Source organism: Macaca thibetana, chromosome 6 (assembly GCF_024542745.1).
Source record: "Macaca thibetana thibetana isolate TM-01 chromosome 6, ASM2454274v1, whole genome shotgun sequence".
NCBI lineage: Eukaryota > Metazoa > Chordata > Mammalia > Primates > Cercopithecidae > Macaca > Macaca thibetana.
The window spans coordinates 100,210,667-100,230,434 of NC_065583.1; the positions used below are offsets into that span (position 1 = coordinate 100,210,667).

Consider the following 19,768-nt stretch of genomic DNA (forward strand, 5'->3'; position numbering starts at 1 on the left):
GTTTACTTAGCCCAAACCGGAACTGTGAACCTGAATTGCTCTCTGAACCTGGGAAAACCCTATTTTTTCATTGGTTGTAAACTAACTCCAAATAAGCAAACTTCTGCACCAAAGTCATCTAACTCAATATATTTCTGCATACATATCATAGCTGATGCTGATGCATGTATAACCTCACCTAGCACCTCCCTCTACAGGTTCCAGTATATACTGTATGTGTCTTCATAGGAAGTATGTGGTTTCTCTTTAAAGTTGTCCTTCAGAAAAGAAGGAGCTGCTTTATATTTGAGTCTTTACAATGTCTCTCATAAGGCCTTCTCTTAATTTTTTTAGTTTATAATTATTTAAAAACTATTTTTAAAGAGATAGTACATGCACAGGGTAAAAAATGCAAAATGCATAAAAAGGCATATAATTAAAAAGTAAGTCTGCCTACCATCACACATCCCACCTTCAGAGACCATCACTATCACACACAGTTCAGTTTTTGTGGGTACATAGTAGGTGTATATATTTATGGAATACATGAAATATTGTAATGCAAGCATACAAATGTGCAATAATCACATCATGTAAAATGGGGTATCCACTCCTTCAAGTGTGACAAACAATTCAATGATACTCGTTATTTTTAAATACATAATTAAATTATTATTGACTATAGTCACCCTGTTGTACCGTCAAATACTAGGTCTTATTCATTCTTTCTAACTATATTTTTGTACCCATTAACCATCCCTACCCTCCCACTAGCCTTCCTAGCCTCTCATAAGCATGCTTCTGCTATCTCCATGAGTTCAATTGTTTTGATTTTTAGCTCCCACAAATAAGTAAAAACATGCGACGTTTGTCTTTCTGTGCCTTTTTTCACTTATACTGATCTCCAGTTCCATCCATGTTGTTGCGGATGACAGGATCTCATTTTTTTATGGCTGAATAGTATTCTGTTGTGTATATGTATCACATGTTCTTTATTCATTCGTCTGTTGATAGACACTTAGGTTGCTTCCAAGTTTTAGCTATTGTGAACAGGGCTGCAACAAACATGGATGTGCATATATCTCTTCAGTATTTCCTTTCTTTTGGTTGTGATCCCAGCAATGGGATTGCTGGATCTGATGGTAGTTCTGTTTTTAGTTTTTTGAGAAACCTCCAAACTGTTCTTTATAGGGGTTGTACTAATTTACATTCCCACCAACAGTGTATGAAGGTTCCCTTTTCTCCACATCCTCTCCAGCACTGGTTATTGCCTGTCTTTGGGATAAAAGGCATTTTTAACTGGGGTAAGATGATATCTCATTGTAGTTTTGATTTACATTTCTCTGATGATCAGTGATGTCGATACCTTTTTATATACCTCTTTGCCATTTGCAATGTCTTCTTTTGAGAAATGTCTATTCAAATCTTTGGCCCATTTTTTAATCAGGTTATTAGATTTTTTCCTACAGAGCTGTTTAAGCTCCTTATATATTCTGGTTATTAATTGCTTATCAGATGGATAACTTTCAAATATTTTCTCCCATTCTGTGGGTTGTCTCTTCACTTTGTTGATTCTTTTCTTTGCTGTGCAGAAGCTTTTTAACTTGATGTGATTCTGTTTGTTGATTTTTGCTTTGGTTGCCTGTGCTTGTGGGGTATTGCTTAATAAATTTTTGTCCAGATCAATGTCCTGGAGACTTTCCCTGATGTTTTCCTGTAATGGTTTTATAGTTTGAGGTCTTAGATTTAAGCCTTTAATCAATTTTGATTTGATTTTTGTGTATCATAGGAGATAGTGGCCTAGTTTCATTCTTCTGCATATGAGTATCCAGTTTTCCTAGCACCATTTATTGAAGAGATTGTCCTTTCCCCAATGTATGTTCTTGGCACCTTTGTCAAATATGAGTTCACTGTGGGTGTGTGAATCTGTTTCTGGGTTCCCAGTTCTAGTTCTAGTTCCATTGGTCTATGTGTCTGTTTTTATGCCAGTGCCATGCTGTTTTGCTTACTATAGCTCTGTAGCATAATTTGAAGTCAGGTAATTGTATTAATTTATTTTAAACAAAAAATGTACCATTTGAGTAAGCAACATTAGCCTGAAAACAACCTCAATCAATACTAGTTTGGGATATATATAAAACATCTTCTAATAAAATCAATTTTAGAAAGAGAGAGAAATGGGAAGGGATTAAGATTGCATATTTCTTTTAAATATCACTTTAGAAAGTGATTCAATTTTGATTCTAGCAATATAGTGGATTCATTGTTGTGTAAAATCAAATATTTCTGGAAAAATATTTACAAATATCTTTGCAAGCACATCTCAGCTGGCAGAAAAATAAGAGAAAACTTTGAAGTCCAGAAATGGTGAGAAAACACAAATGCAGCACTGCAAGGAAGCATTGGGGCTGGCATTTGTTCTGGAGAACCTAGCAGGTGCCTGAAGACATAGAGCTTGTGTGTAATGGACCTACTTGGGCTCAGGAGACAAAACGAGGGGCCCATGTGAGGGAGAAGGTTGGATCAGGGAACCTTCCTTGGTGCTGGAACCTCCTAAAGGTGATTCCCTCAGTGAGTCAACTAGAAAAATTCCACCCTCCAGAGAACCTTAGCCTTAGGTAGAATGAGGAAAAAAAATATTTCCCTTTAAGAATTCAATCACAAGTGCATCCTCATGCAGATTTGGATCCTCAGAAGTCACATGACCTGTCTGGGCTAAAACAGAACAAGGAAACTTTAGTGTACAGTGGTGCTGTGTTGTAGGACCCCAGGTGATCTGCAACTGCAAATACAGCTCTTTTGTGAAGAAATGACTTTAAAGCCAGCTCTCAAGAATTTCTACAGAAAAAGATCCGAGCAATATGAGATCCTAGTGAGAAATCATAAGAGACAGAAATAAGCAAGGCAGCAAGATCTGGAAGTGACACCAGGCCCCACAAAGTCTGAACGAGGCCCACAAAGACAGCAGATAATGAATTTATCAAGTAAGATGAAGTAAGAGGCTTAATATGTTTTAAGAAATAAAAGAGTATCAAGAGTATAATGCAAGAACAAAAAAAAAATGATAACCTAGAAGGTTTAACAAAGACAGACAATTTCTATAAAAAAGAATATATAATAATTAAAATTTGAAACTTAGTGAATGAATGAAACAGCAGAGAAGACAGGGAACTGGAAGATAGATCTGATAGAGTTAACTAGAATGCAGCCCGATAGACAAAGAAATGGGAAATGTGTAAGGGAGGTTAGGAGATGTGGAGAATGGAGAGAAATGTCTAACATTCAAAAAAAATCTCCGGAAATGAGACAACCAATATTTGAAGCAAATGATATAAAGAGACATTTCATGAAGAGGTGACAAGAATGCTTAATATACATGTAAAAAGATGTTGGAACTCATTAGTAATCAGGAAAATGCAAATTATAACCAACATGAGATACTCTTCCACACCCACCAAACTGGAAATAGTTGAGTGTCTGATACTTCTAAGCAAAAATGGGGACCAGTGGGGACTCTCATCAACGGCAGACAGAAGTGTCAGTACAACTATTTTATTACCTAAAAATATTCTATTGAGAGTAAGGACTATGAATGTTAAGTAAATCAGCTAAGTTGTTTATTCATTCATTTCATTTAATAAATATTTATTAAGCACCTATGTTCAGGAATTATATGAGAATTTTAAAAATCCATAGTCCCTGCACCAAAAAGCTTAGGATCTAGTGGGTCACATAATAAAAGGGCACACAAATAACATAAAACTATAGCCATGAAAGAAAGATCCTTCGGGAGATCCTGAAGGTGAGGCTGAGCTGTGGAGGTCAGAGAAGGCTCCCCTGAGGAAGTGATGACCAAGCAGGGGCCACAGAGTATGAGTGAAATAGAAGACACAGGTGGTGGTGGCCAGGGGGATTGCTGTAGACAGCAGGGATGTGACGAACGCCCTGTTGTTGAAGATAATACTTCCTCAGGAAGTGAAAAAAGACCAGTGTGGCTGGAGCAAAGGGCGAGGGAGAGTGAGGCCAGACCAGGAAGACAGGGCTTGCAGGCCGTGGGAAGGATTTGGGGTTTTATATGAAAACAATGGGTAGCTACTCACTTATTTTAAGCTGGGGACTGAAATGATCAATGGAAATAAGAAAAAATAAAAGAGACCATCAATTAATGATAAATCTAAAAATTATATTAGGAAGTGGAGTTAAGGGTTTCTGTGACTACACTTCCGGATCACCAGTGGAGACTGTGCTGAGAGCACCAACAGTTGCTGGGTGTATCTTCCCTCTCACACTGCAAGCTCAGCTCTGCCTCTGACAGTACAGCCAGGATGGTGCCCCAAGTTGTAAATCCTTTCCCCCTGGTGCCCAACAGTAGCATGTGAGCTGGAAACCTAGCTGGTGGTTCACTTCATGATGCAAAAAGCATAATTGAATACATTTTACTGCTTTGCAGTCAGATTTCTCCATTGTTAAGAGTAAAAACCAATTTGTTAGTAAATGGAGCAGATATTCAAAAGAAGCAGAAAGGCTAGGCACGGTGGCTCACGCCTGTACTCCCAGCACTTTGGGAGGCCGAGGAGGGCGGATCACCTGAGGTCAGGAGTTCGAGACCAGCCTGGCCGACATGGTGAAAACCATCTCTACTAAAAATACAAAAATAAGCCAGGTATGCTGGTACGCACCTGTAATCCCAGCTCGGGAGACTGAGGCAGAAGAATTTCTTGAACCTGGGAGGCTGAGGTTGCAGTGAGCCAAGATTGCACCATTGCACTCCAGCCTAGATGACAGAGTGAGACTCCGTCTAAAAAAAAAAAAATGAAAGCAGAAGGATGTGAAGAAGTATAACAGAGTGTGTCTTTCCTGCTTGTGACTGCAATCATTACAAACAGTTTCCACAGCAGGCCATATTTCCATTCTAAAGGTAGTGTTTCAAGCTTTCTGGTGTCTCTGGTCCTTCGTAGCTCAGATTCCTTTATTTTTAACAACTTTATTGTGGTATAATTGACAAACAATGGCCCATATTTAAAGCATACAATTTGATAAGTTTTGACAGAAGTTTACACCTGTGAAAACATCACCACAATCAAGATAATGACAGATCCATCACCCCCAACATTTCTGCCCCTTCCTGTCCTGATCTGTCCCTACCCCACCACGAACAACTCAAGTTTCAGTGTAACCATTCTTTCCATCAAAATTCCAGTAGACTTATTTTATAGGCTAGAATACGATCTCTAAAGGCCCTTTCTGATGTTATCTTAACCCAATTCACTGCAAATATTCATCATTAAGAGTCACTCTGTAGAACCTGTCAATTTGCTCAGTCTTAAGCCTTTGAGAACACTTTAATTTTTCTATAAATCCGAGTTGAATGTGCTGCTGGGAAGGAAAAGCTGGAGCCCCAGGGCCTATGGTTCACTCCACCTTCATTAATGTTTACATCCACCTTTCAGATCTCCTTTTTGATGAAGAGGAAGGAGCGGTTTCCACAAGGGGCACCTCTGTTCAGAGCATTGAACTGGTCCTCCCACCCCACGCAAACCATCACGGAAATACATTCGGTGGCCAGATTATGGCTTGGATGGAGACGGTGGCTACTATTTCTGCAAGGTTCTTGGTTTTGACCTTCGGCATATGATTTTGGGACCAGTGAGGAGAAAATAGAAAGGGACTGAGATCCAGTTCTTGGGCTACTCAAGAAGTCAAGGAAAAGACTGAGGAAAATATTGCCTTTTATAATGATTTCTAAATCATTTACTTGCTTACTTTAGGATTAATCTGTCCTTTTGTTTGAAGGTGAATGTTTAAATATTTGGTTCAAAAATAAAAATGAGATGGCAGTTTTAATACTTTATTCTGAATTATGAATATTGATCTTATGAAACTGCAACTCGTTGTCTTGATAGCTTATGACAAAGTAAATGCAGAATAGAACTAGAAGACAGGCTTCACAGTTAAAAATAATCAGTCTAGGTTGGGCATGGTGGCTCACACCTATAATCCCAGCACTTTGGGAGGCCGAGACAGGAAGATTGCTTGATGCCAGGAGTTCAAGACAAGCTTGGGCAACATAGCAAGACCCTGACTCTACAAAAAAATGTGCTGGTGTGGTGGTGTGCACCTATAGTCCCAGCTAGTTGGGAGGCAGAAGTGAGAGGATCACTTGAGCCCAGGGATTCAAAGCTGCAGTGAGCTATGATCACGCCACTGCACTCCAGCCTCTATAAATAAATAAGTAAATAAATAAAGTCAGTCAGTTACAAACCTTTTCAAAGACAATTTACAGTTAGGTCTGACTTTAAAAGGTGCTGGTTAAAAATAATTATGGCCAAAGAATTAACTGAAAAATAGGAAAAGAAGGAACAGAATATTTAGAATACTTTTTTGGTTTTTTTTGTGTGGTTTTTTTTTTGTTTTTGAGACGGAGTCTCGCTCTGTCGCCCGGGCTGGAGTGCAGTGGCGCAATCTCTGCTCACTGCAAGCTTCTCCCTCCTGGGTTCACGCCATTCTCCGGCTTCAGCCTCCCGAGTAGCTGGGACTACAGGCGCCCACCACCGCGCCTGGCTAATTTTTGTATTTTTAGTAGAGACGGGGTTTCACCCCGTCAGGAGGTCTCCATCTCCTGACCGCATGATCTGCCCACCTTGGCCTCCCAAAGTGCTGGGATTACAGGCATGAGCCACCGTGCCTGGCCTAGAATACTTTTAAAGACTCCTCGATTTCAAAAAGGTTATTTTATTCTTAATGGAAAGATGTAGGTAATTGAGCAACTTTAGGGAACACTCTGTACCCTGGAAATGCATTTGAATAGGATCTGCCCTTCTGACAATTTTCATAACCATTGAAAATTGCTAAGGTTGTATTTCCCTCAAATTAAAATAATTTTATTATTCATATGTCTATAGTTATGACTATAGTTAGAAACCTGTAGTTATCCTTTCTAAAAATCATGCACAAATAAGTGAGTTTGTTTTTAAAATGAGATTGTCATTCTTAATGACAGTAAAGCAATTGAACATGTTCTTTGTAAAGGCTTATAATATAACTATGGCAGCATCTGTTCACTTGGTGTTGGCACAGAGTAATTGAATGATGACAGTGGGAATCTAAAATGTAGAAAATTATGGAAGTAACTTTCTGAAATTAAATATTATATATAACTATTTCAACATGTCATACACACAAAAATCGTAAAATGCGTATCTCCTAGCCTTTCAGGCTTTATGTAGCAATCCAGGTAACTTTTCTGGGGTGAAAATCTTGTCTTTTGATCTGTGGGTGAATCTGATTAACTGTGAAGCTGAGGAATTGTGTGAGGACACCTGCCTTCACTTGGGCCCCACTTCAACCCGGATCACAACTTCTTGAGACTACAGTCATGAGCTATCCGGATGACTATAATTCAAATTAGAACAAAAAGCATTGGTTTGTTGTTCCAAGGGACTTCCCTGGGAAATGAGACAAGAGTGGGACTGTTACGAGAGGCGTAGAAGCATCAACATCTGGGTAAAGACCCCACTACTCGGGGACCCGGTATTTCCCAAGATATTGGCAGGTATCGTGCAGACCTACCCTCAACACACATAAGCCAGTTATTTATTTCAGTCAAGTTTAAAGAAATGCTTATTTAGAAAATAGGTTGAAGACTTGTCTATGTATTTGTTCAGTGAATGAATGAGTGATGGCTTTCTTCTCTCTCCCTGCCTTTGTCTCTCCAGCCGCCTGTGTTGGGCACATCCCTTTCTGAAGTCCGTAGATATGTTTAAGTTCCGGGGGCCATCTACAGTTGGAGATCGTCTTGTCTTCACTGCCATTGTCAACAATACATTTCAGACCTGGTAAAGTGAGCCCTTAGACTGCTATGAAGAAATTTAAAGTTGCACAAATGTAATTTTTAATTTCAGCCTGGAGGTGAGTATAGGAACTACTTTAACAAAATTCCATTTTTTTCATGCAGTTTTCAAAATCCATGAACACATGTTTAACCCTTTGTTCTGCTTGGGGCCTTCTCACAATTAGTAAATTGTGACAGACTGGTTTTTGTCTTATAAGGGTGACCGTATGTCCCAGTTGGCCCCAGTTGGACCTGGTTTGTACCTGTCATCCCTGCATAATTATTAACTTTTCCTTCCAGTCCCAGTGACTAGATGGTCAATCAACTCATAATGGACCTGGTATTACCACCATGAAATCCAAACCACTTCCCAGTTATTTTTATTGTTCTTGGTACACAATGAAAAGATTTGACTTAGTATTTTTTTCTTTTTAAATGTGAAAAGAGTATCTGTGTTTCCTATCTAATTGCAGTGTTTATTTTTTTAATTACATAATTATTGATTTTAGGGAAGAAAACTTAACTTTGGCACAATTTAAGCCCTCCCCCACATTGCCACAATACGTTCATGAATGTTTATAAAGCCCTTCCTGGCCTTTTTCCCACTTGAAAGTGGGGAAGTAAAATGGAAATGCTCTTAGGGGCTTGTAAAAAGCAGCCCATTGACCTGAAAATGGATGTTAATAGTTGCACAGATTTGCTGATAACAAAGAAGAAAACCCAGGCCCTTATCCTCCTGTTGCTTGGAGGAGGTGGCGGCAGTGGGCAAGGAGGGCCTAATGGGTCGAGATCCTCTTTGCCCACCACCCTGTGTCATCCTTCACAGTGTTGAAGTTGGAGTTCGCGTGGAGGCCTTTGACTGTCAGGAATGGGCTGAGGGCCGAGGGCGTCACATCAACAGTGCTTTTCTCATTTACAATGCTGCTGATGATAAGGAAAATCTCATCACATTTCCCAGAATTCAACCCATTTCAAAGGTCAGTTATTATCACACGAGGTTCAATAGCCAGACCTGTGAATAGAGAGCTCTACCCAGAATCTCCCGCCACCAGCAACAACCTCTTTGGCTCTTTGCCTTTGGTTTTTTTCTCTTTTCAGCATCACAAAGTGAAGTGGGCTTTTTTCTTTTCCTTTCCCCCCTCCGAGCACTCTGATCATTTGTTCAAATAATGGAAGCCCTGAAGACCTCACCTCTACTGGGCCACACACTGCCGTGGGTAGGATGTCACCTTCTGTGTCCTATTTCTGGGTCTCTTCTCTCGCTTCCTTACCTCTAGCTCTTGATGCTGTGCCACGTTCATGGGAACCATATCTTTCCCTCATCCCGAAATTACCTGATTGCCAATGTTAATTTTTTCTAAAAACTCTGTAGTGAGAATTGAGTACAATTCTGGTAATAGAAATGTTAATAATCTCCACTTTTGAAAAAGGAAGAAAATAACTGGAAGGATTACACCTTTGTCAGTGCAACTGCCCTTTGTGGATTCAGCACAGAGGCTCTGACTTCATGGAGAGATGCCACATCCCAGTTAGCCCTTTTGACTGATTTACGAGAAGGATACTTAAGGATTATACCACTAAGATAGTAGAGATTTATTTTATTTTATTTGATTTTGTTTTTGATTAAAGGATGATTTTAGACGCTATCGGGGAGCTATTGCACGCAAGAGAATTCGCCTAGGCAGGTAAGGAACATAAGGTGTAATGATTTTATGGAGTCTTCGCTAATCTGACAAATTATATAAGAGCCCCTCTCTGGGTCTCTATTCCCACATAACAGAAAAAGAGAAGGTCTGATTTTCCTGGCCGCAAAGGCTGATTACTGACTTATGGAAATAGTTCTTCCACATTGTTCCACTGATATCCATGGCTGACAGAAGTTCAAGAAAGTGTTATGGTTTTGTTGTGTGCTAAATGCAGGGAAAAAAAAACCTCTCATTTAACATTTTAATTTTTTTTCCAGGAAATATGTTATTTCCCACAAAGAAGAGGTTCCACTTTGCATACACTGGGATATCAGCAAGCAGGTGACGTTTTATGATTTGGAGCTCTTCATATAAAAGTCTTATCATTACAAAAATGGAAATCACCTGGCCTAACTGGCTTAGGTTGTGCCTACACAGGCTATGTGACAAGGTGGATTATATCAGCCAGTCATGTCAAAATGAAACGAAACCAGGCTATCAGTTACTGCTTACCAGTCGGCAGCTGAGCCTTGTTTGACTTCTTACAGTTCCCAAACTGCAGACTCAGGATGCTCTGCTGTCAGGTATGTTCCAGAAGCATGGCACAGTCCCATCCGGCATCTCACCGTGACGTGTGCCCACCAGCTTGCATTTTTATAAAAACAATAACAAAGTAGTATCATTTGAATATTTTTAACCACTGAATGTAAAGAGAAATCCAAGTTTACTTATTACATGTTGATTATCAGTCATACTGAAAGGTAGTCTGTCTTTGCTCAGGACACCAACTAAAATGATAGATACCCAGTTGTTAAGTATACAGTTACTTTGTCTGAATTCTAAATTAAGGGTTCAAGATAAAAATTATATGTTAGCTGTAGCTTAGTTTCTTTGTTTTTTTGAGGCAGAGTCTCATTCTGTCGCCCAGGCTGGAGTGCAATGGCGCAATCTTCACTCACTGCAACCTCTGCCTCCAGGTGGCAGGTTCAAGCAATTCTTCTGCCTCAGCCTCCAGGTAGCTGGGTTTATAGGTTTACACTACAACACCTGGCTAATTTTTGTATTTTTAGTAGAGATGGGGTTTCACCATGTTGGCCAGGCAGGTCTCGAACTCCTATCCTCAAGTGATCTGCGTGCCTTGGCCTCCCAAAGTGCTGGGACTACAGGCTTGAGCCACTTTACCCGGCCTGTAGTTTAGTTTTAACTCAACATTATCACTGGGACTCAACACATACCTCCTCCAACAGTGTCCATTTTTAAAGCAGAAAATATGTGATCACACATCCATGTATTGAACACATAGCTATAAAAATATTTCTATTCTAGGCATCCCTGAGTGACAGCAATGTGGAGGCCCTCAAAAAATTGGCAGCCAAAAGGGGATGGGAGGTTACCAGCACTGTGGAAAAGGTAGGACACCTCCAGGTATTTGCATAGTCCATTGCCCATCACAAATGAAAGCTTTGGTGGTGGTGGTGGTTCTACTGCTTCTACGGCGGCTTTTAAGATAAAAAAAAAAAAAAACCCTTTTAAGGAAACTGTTTATAAGAGGCAACCATCTTTTCAGCCCAGTCTCTACAAGCTGGTTGATTTGGAGTCCTTCAAATATGCCCCACATGCTCCTACCTCTGAGCTTAGGTTCTCACATCCCGTCTCTCCCTCCTTCTCTTCTCCATCTACCCAAATCCCACCTGATCTAGATCAGGACAGATGCTTCTCCATAAAGCCTCTCCTGCCACACTTGACTTAGGAACTTCTTTTTCTAGTAACTCCTTTAGTCATGACTTCTTTAAAATTAATTTTTTTGGCCGAGTGTGCTGGCTCACGTACTAATCCTAGTACTTTGGGAGGCCAAGGCAGGAGGATCCCTTGAGGCCAGGAGTTTGATACAAGCCCGGGCAAAATAATGAGACCCCATCTCTACAAATAAATTAAAAATCAGCCAGCTGTGGTAGCAGACACTTGCAGTCTTAGCTGACCAGGAGGTCGAGGTGGCAGGATCACTTGAACCCAGGCATTTCAGTCTCCAGTGAGCTATGATCACATCATTGCATTCCAGCCTGGGCAATAGAGCATGACTCTGTCTCTAAAAATAATAAATAAATAAACAATTTTTCAATTAATTATACACTACCTTATGACATTTCTTCCCCAGCTACCTCAAATTAATATTTAAGCCTTACATGGAAATTTAACTTTTTACACATGCTTACACATGATCTTCTTTCCCTAAGTACATTATAAACCTCTTAAGAAAGAGGCTTTGTCTCGACTTCTTTGTATCTCTCTTAGGACCTGTTACAGTGTTTTGCATGCCATCAGGTTTAAAGAGACATACATCATTTGGATCTTAATTTTATTTAATTTCAGAGGTTTATTAGGAGACCCTCGGAAGGTCATGCCCACGTGAACTAGACTGTAAGCTCTCTGAGGGCCGATCTGCTCACCATTACACCCAGACCACAGGAGCGCCTAGCACTTCAGAGACGCTCACTAATGCCAGCACTTTGGCTACGTTCATATTTCAGTATGCACTGATTTTCATCATCAGTGAAGCAGCAGCCTATGAAATAGGATGACCGTGTGTCCTGATTTTCTTGGGACAGTTCTGGCTTACACCTGTTGTCCCATCATAATTATTAACAGTGTCTTGGTGTTCCAGTTTGAATGATAAATTATATTGTTACTTTACCTTAAAATCTAAGTAAATTCAGATGCTACTTCATTGATTCTTTTCAACTCTGACTTTGACCTCTTCTGAATGTTTTGTTTTTGGTTGTTTCCTTTTATGATTTATTTGTCCTCACTGTTAAATCCTTTAAAGGTCTTCCTTATCCCATTTGGATCCAGTGAAGTTTCTGTTTTGCCTGGTTCAGTGATGCAGAAACACAGGTTTAACTAATGCATTTGTTTATCTCTCATAAAAGATGCTTCACTACTTTGTTTTCTTTCACTATTATAAAACCTGCTTCTTTCATCATTGCTGGGATCTGAGCATTCATGAGCAGCAGTGGAAAAAACAAATTCATGTCTGGAATAGAGTGAAAGAACATATTTAGTGAAGTCGTAGAATATATTATAACTTCAGTTCTTGGGAGGGTGTGGCCCAAAGCATACCCAAATAAATTTGCTAGTGTTGTGGGAGAGCTATCAATGACTAATTCTCAATTATTATGTAAATAGTTACTAGAGGATATTGTATAGTTAAAGAAATATTCTTACATTATTTCCATTGAATTTGAATTTCTCCTTTAAAGAATATACTCATGATGAAAATCTGATTTTAAAAATCTGATAAAAAATGGTTTTGAAGAATTATCCTCTTCTCTCCCACGTTTTACAGCTTATATGTTTTTAATTTCAAAATATGACTCTAATTTTTTCTGTCACCTTTTAGTTGAATAATTCTTACAACACAGTTGTCTGTTAAGAATCATACTTTTGGGCTGGGCGCAGTGTCTCATGCTTGTAATCCCAACACTTTGGGAGGCTGAGGCAGGTGGATCACAAGGTCAGGGGTTCAAGACCAGCCTAGCCAAGATGCTGAAACCCTGTCTCTACTAAAACTACAAAAATTAGCCAGGAGCAGTGGCAGACACCTGTAATCCCAGCTACTTGGGAGGCTGAGGCAGGAGAATTGCTTGAACCTGGGCAGCAGAGGTTGCAGTGGGCTGAGATCGTGCCACTGCACTCAAGCCTGGGCAACAGAGTGAGACTCCATGTCAAAAAAACAAAACAAAACAGAAAACAATCATACTTTCTGGCCAGGCGCAGTGGCTCACACCTGTAATCTCAGCACTTTGGGAGGCCGAGGTGGGTGGATCACTTGAGGTCAGGAGTTCAAGACCAGCCTGACCAACATGGTGAAACCCCATCTCTACTAAAAATAAAAAATTAGCCGGGTGTCATGGCGGGCACCTGTAATCTCAGCTGCTGGGGAGGCTTAGGCATGAGAATCACTTGAATCTGGGAGGCGGAGGTTGCAGTGAGCTGAGATTGTGCCGCTGCACTCTAGCCTGAGCAACAGAGTGAGACCCTGTATAAAAAAAAAAAAAAAAAAAAGAGTCATACTTTCCTCAAAGCCGGGTCTGACAGCATCCACCTGTAGTCCCAGCTACTTGGGAATCTGAGGTAGAAGGATTGCTTGAGCCTAGGAGTTTGAGGCCAGCTTGGGCAGCATAAAATGATCTCATCTCTAGAAAAAAAAAACCAAAACATGTTTTTTCCAGGTTTTCAATATAAATTAGATGGTAAAAATCTAAGATTGTAGTATGTGTGATGAAATTGGATAGGGCTTATGGTTTTAATTCATTTCATGTTTCATGTGTAATGATAGAATTAATTGTAGTATTAATACAAGGAGCAAAATGTGTATTTTGGAAACATCACAAAGGTACATGAAACAGCTGAAGAATAATTATAAGGTTGTTTATTAACAAGTGAGAGATTATAGTGCTTAAACCATAAAAGTCAGCTCTTACAGGCAATTCCAAGTAAGAGAAGACAGTTATATTGGGAGAACTTCAGAGAGGAGGCCATTCTTACCTCCTTGAAGACAGTGTCAGGATTGGGATTGCTGAGGGAGAAATAGGGCTTTCTAGGCAGTAGGTAGTTTGCGCCAAGTTCTCCTGGTGGAAATTAGCATTGAGTAGGAGACTGGCCTGACAAGAGTAGTTTTTTATTTAAGGAAGACCTGGGGATGTACTGGGAAAATTGTGGAGAAAGCCAGAATGACACGAACCACCTGAAAACCTTTACACAGGACAGATCCCTAGTATGGGAAACAGACCAGAGGGGAGCTAGTCTCATGGAGCTGGGGGAGGGCTGGGCCCAGAGCTCTGCCTCTCCGACCCCCACCCACTTGGCCCCCGTGGTCATCTCCAGATACCTCCAAGGAAAATGAAGGCTCCCCTAGGCTTCTGTAAAAACCACTTTTGCCCTCTTTCCCACAGTGTAGTCTTCAAAACATATTTGTCAATAGATGGCACAAAAATTCTCAAATTTTTAGTTGTTTCCTCTTGTACTGTTTGTTTTTTTGAGACAGAGTCTCACTCTGTTTCCCAGGTTGGAGTGCAGTGGCGTGATCTCGGTTCACTGCAACTCCCCTTCCCGGGTTCAAGGGATTCTCATGCCTCAGCCTCCCAAGTAGCTGGGACTACAGGCATGTGCCACCACCCCTGGATAATTTTTGTATTTTCAGTAGAGACAGGGTATAACCATGTGGGCCAGGTTGGTCTCAAACTCCTGACCTCAGGCGATCTGCCAGCCTTGGCCTCCCAAAGTGTTGGGATTGAAAGCCCTCTTATACTATTTGTATAACACATTCAAATTCAAATTCAAAAAGGATCTTATTAAAATGAAAAAAAAAGATATCACTAATAAAATGTTAGCAAGCTCCAGCAGATTTTCAGCCTGCTTGCTTTAAGCTTCATTTCATAGAATAAAATTCTCCAACCATCAAATGATAAAGAAAACATTTGAGTTGGTGTATTAGTTCATCCTCACATTGCTATAAAGAACTACCTGAGGCTGGGTGATTGTTAAAGAAAAGAGGTTTAATTGGCCCACGGTTCCACAGCCTGCACAGGAAGCATGGCTGGGGAGGCCTCAGGAAACTTCCAATCATGGCAGAAGGTAAAGAGGAAGCAGGCACGTCCTACATGGCTAGAGCAGGAGGAAGAGAGAGGGTGAGGTGTCACACACTTTCAAACAACCAGATCTCATGAGAACTCACTGTCACAAGAACAGCAAGGGGGAAGTTCACTCCCATGATCCAGTCACCTCCCACCAGGTCCCTGCTCCAGCACTGGGGATTACAATTTGGCATGAGATTTGGCTGAAATCACAAATCCAAACCATATCAGTTGGTTACAAATAAATAAATAAATAAATTGAATCTCTATATTCCCAAGTGTGAAAGGTAATTCATATTCTTGGAGAACTGTTCCTGGAAAATTTTTTCACTAAGCAAAAGCTGGTCTTTCTTAGCAGGGTTTAAAGAGAACCAAAACTAACTACTGCATTTCTTTGTCTGCTTTGTTTGCATCAATATCATTGATTTAGACAGCAGGGCAATGGGGACTTTCTGCTTCCCTCACCTTCTAGGGGAAAGATCAAAATCGAATTTGCTCATCCAGTACTGTACCTGACATTGCATAAGTCAAGTGAGCTCTGTAAGGGCAGAATTCATTGGTGGTTACAACTTAGCTTGATGTTTGATTTGGCTCCATGATAGGAAGCAGAAGCATGTGACTGCAGCCTGAGGAGCAGCCACCTAGGAAAGTGCTGTATTCATTTCCTAGGGCTGCTATAACAGAGGACCACAAACTGGGTAGTGGACACAGTAGAAATCTATTGTCTCACAGTTCTGGAAGCTGGTAGCCTGAGACCAAGATGTCAACAGGGTTGCTTCTTTCTGAGCCTGTGAGGGACAATCTGTTCCATGCTTGTCTCCTAGCTTCTGGTAATTTTCTGGCAGTCTTCGGCACTCCTTGGCTTATAGAAACATCGCTGGATCTCTACCTTTGTCATCACATGTGTTCTCCCTGTAAGCATGTCTATGTCCAATGTCCCTTTTTAACAAGGATGCCAGTCATATTGGATTAGGGGTCCATCCTACCACAGTACAACCTCATCTTGACTAATTACATCTGCAAGAACCCTATTTCCATATAAGGTCAGATTCTGAGGTAGAGGAGGTTGGGACTACAGCACATGAATTTGGGGGTGGAAGGGTAGAGACATAATTCAACTCTTAATAAGTGCTCAGCACAATATTGCATCCCACTCCATCTCGTTCCACCAGAATGGAGCATGGCTGACCCAAGGCCAGAATAGGACTGGCACTATGGAGTTCACCCTGGCCACCTGCCCTCAGCTCCTCTGAGATTGCAGAGCCCCAGCAGCCCATCCTAGAGCCACTTGCCCACCAAGCACTGATTGGATGACTGATAAATCTGATAATTTCTCTGGATATACACCAACGAACCTCCTTCAACTCCCCCTGTGCTGGGGGCAAAGTTAGGCATGCCCATGCTAAGTAGGGTGAGTCTCACCAGCCACCTGGAGCCCCATCTGTAGTTTTCTTGGTGTTTGGTAAGTGCTGACAGCCTCGATCATGTCTTCCTTTGCAGGCTGGATTTAAAGGGAAGCTTGGAAGCAAGTTCAGTTGGAGAGGTTAAATGATATAAGCAAATAATCACTTGTGTCTGAGCTGCTTGTAGTTAATTTCTCATTTCTTCATTCTCTTATTGATAATATTTATATTTAAATAAAGGTTTCTCCTTTACAGCCTGATTTTTTTCCATCTGCTTGATTCCTGCGGTGAAGTCCTAACCCCGTATTTGTTTGTTTTCTCACAGCTTGTTGCCATGGGAATGGTTATAAGGTAGCATATTTCAACACTAGCTTTTCAAAGTACCCTGAAAGAGAAAAGAAAATGGGAAGGATAGAAATGTTTTCTTAGCTGAACACACATCTCTGATTATTGTCAAAAACACAGTGGAAGAAAAGCTGAGAGTAGCACGGGATGCATTCATGCTTAAGTATATGTCAAATGGCTCCCCAAGGCATGCCTCCTCTTACCTAAGGAATAATGTGCATTAGGAAACCAGGAACTGGCCGTTCAGAAGGATGATCCAGCCACAGTGATTCAGAAATGAAAGGATGCTTTGTGCTGAGGAAATATGGTGCTCCAGGGGCCCTGCTGAGAGGCTGAGATGGTTCTAGAGGTGGTTGACTCAGTTCCTGGATCCCCTCGGCCCACTTGAAGACATGTCTGACATCCTGGGAAAGTGTCCTAAGCTATAGCCTTGACTCCGCTCTCTTGAGGGAGATGAGGTGCTGACCTGCCTAGCAGTCTGGTGATATTTTCTTTTTTTTCCTCAGTAGAGGCAGGGAACCATCACAAAGAGACAAGGAGAGAAAGGTCTAGGTTTTTACATTTTTCATGAGAAAAAAAAAAAACTGTTGTGCAATAATTAAATAGCCCACCCTCAAGTCACATATTGTTTAGAGGACACGGGACTACAGCATCCTGGACAGACCTCTAGATATCCCAGTATTTGAAGAGAAATTGCCATGGGGCTTCAATTTCATCCAGGAAATAAGATGCCTTAGTTAGTGCAATTGGTCTTTGACTACATATATATGCGTATGGTTTCTAAAGTAAAAGCATCAGTTTTCTTTTGTAATGTAATTTTTTTGTTGTCTTTTAGATAAAAATATATACTCTGGAAGAGCATGATGTTTTATCTGTTTGGGTTGAAAAGCACGTGGGAAGTCCAGCACATTTGGCTTATCGTCTCTTGTCTGACTTTACAAAGCGACCTTTGTGGGACCCCCACTGTGTGTAAGAACAAACTTAAAAATTTTTCTCAATCAACCTTGACATCATGTAAAAGATGATCTCCATATTGCAGTCCATCTCCACTGTCCAATGTGTGACCCATTGTTTAAAGAGTATTTTTAAAAGTTTGGCCGGGCATAGCACTTTGTGAGGCTGAGGCAGGTGGATAGTTGAGCCCAGGAGTTCAAGACCAGCCTGGGCAACATGGTGAAAGCCTCTCTATAAAATACACAAAAATTAACTGGACATGGTGGTGCATGCTTGTAGTCCTAGCTACTTGGGAGGCCCAGGTGGGAGGATTGCATGAGTCTGGGAGGTCAAAGCTGCAGTGAGCCAAGATCACACAACTGCACTCTAGCCTGGGCAACACAGGAGACCCTGTCAAAAATTAAAATAAAAATAAAGTTTGCTGTGGACAGAATACTGCATCAGGTGATATTGAGAGACACAAAACAAAAATTATACTCACTTATCACCTATATTGAGTTGACCTGCTTTACCCACATCTATTGTAATTCTACCAGTAACTTCAAGGTCGATATTATTTCCATTTAAGAGGTTCTGAGACTTGCCAAGATTGCACAGACAATAAAGTGATGGAACCCAAATTGGAACCCAAGTCTGTCATGCTCTGAATTTTACACTCTTCTACTTTAATATGCAACCTCATTGCTCTTGAGGAAGTGATTATCCACTTGTCCTGCCTACTCTCAATATTTCATTGGCAGTTCCTTACTTCTCTGTGAAGCAACCCTCCCTGGTGAGAAGCTAAGACAGCAAGCTGTGCGAGCCCCAAGGTGAAAGGCATGCCTTCCTGCTCCCCCTCTTGATGATGTCCCTGTTCGTATTAGCCTACATCTCCTACTCCTGCTACTCCCTGTCTCCTGCATCCCTAATCCAATCTCCTCCACTCCCGGCCCTTTCCTGGAACACAGTACAGAGATGTGCACCCTGCCAACTGCACTGATGGGGACCAGCTGCACTGAGGCCCAGCCACCTTGGCTATAGCACCCCACAGGGCTTCATGGCCACCTTGTTGACATGGAAGGGTTGGTGAGATGGGCTTCCTATTATGTTAAGCGTTTCCTAATCTTGACAAGATAGAGGCTCATCTTTAAATTTTCTAAAACTCACTGTGATAGAGATTTAGAAATACCATGTAATAGATGATTTAATACCACTAAAGTGAAACATCTCTAAGGTCATGTGTTACATTTGCACAGATGCTAGAGTTTAAATGGGAGGAGTTCCCTTATCCTCCTGGTAGGGCCTGCGAGAGGGGTGTGGCTTGTTTCTTCGTGCTGCTCAAACCCCTAGAGGGATCATGCAGGTGCTTAAGTCGCGGGGAGCGTTTTTTGGGCTCCAACCCCATGGCAGCATCTAGGGTTGAGTGTTTATGGCTCCGGAAGCCCCAGTGGGTGTGTATTGTGATGTGCTCTTTCAGTTTTGCTGTCTGCAGACAGCTTGTGTTAATCAGCTCAGTTAGACCCTCTGCCTTATCGCAAGGACAGAGAGCTTTCTGTATCCTGGATTCTTGCCTTAGTATACTGGGAAAAATGGCTCACACGTGGCCTTGGAGGACGGGTGCAAGGTTTTGAGTGGTGGAAGCTGCTCTTAGCGAGATGGATGGGAAGCCAGAAGGAGGATGGAGTTGGAAGGTGGTCTTCTTCTGGAGTCAGGCTGCCCAGCCACCAGACTCTCCTCTGACCACCCCTGACCGAATTCCATGTCTTTCCACTATCAATGGCCTGCCAGCGTCTGCTGGTGTCTGGCGGTGTGCTCTTCTGTTCCTCTCAACATCCAGCCCGCTAGGCTGGATGTGCCCGCTAGGGTCTCGGGTTTTTTATGGGCACAGGGTGTGGGGTGTGGTGGCCAAAAGGTAACTTTTGGGGTGTGACAACAGAAATGCCTGTCCTCATTTAGGTC

At 41.4% G+C, this 19,768-nt stretch overlaps 1 protein-coding gene across 2 annotated transcripts in view; it reads left to right on the top strand.

Annotated features, from left to right (window-relative positions):
- ACOT12 (acyl-CoA thioesterase 12) overlaps positions 1–19,768 on the top strand; it is a 66,645-nt gene that overhangs the window by 42,002 nt on the left and 4,875 nt on the right. The window contains exons 6-12 of one of the 2 annotated variants that reach the window (XM_050795670.1): positions 5,430–5,586; positions 7,695–7,814; positions 8,637–8,787; positions 9,440–9,495; positions 9,774–9,837; positions 10,822–10,905; positions 17,712–17,845. In XM_050795670.1, coding sequence (XP_050651627.1) covers positions 5,430–5,586; positions 7,695–7,814; positions 8,637–8,787; positions 9,440–9,495; positions 9,774–9,837; positions 10,822–10,905; positions 17,712–17,845 — 766 coding nt within the window. The remainder of the gene's footprint in view (positions 1–5,429; positions 5,587–7,694; positions 7,815–8,636; positions 8,788–9,439; positions 9,496–9,773; positions 9,838–10,821; positions 10,906–17,711; positions 17,846–19,768) is intronic. The other variant, XM_050795671.1, reaches the window with a different exon arrangement.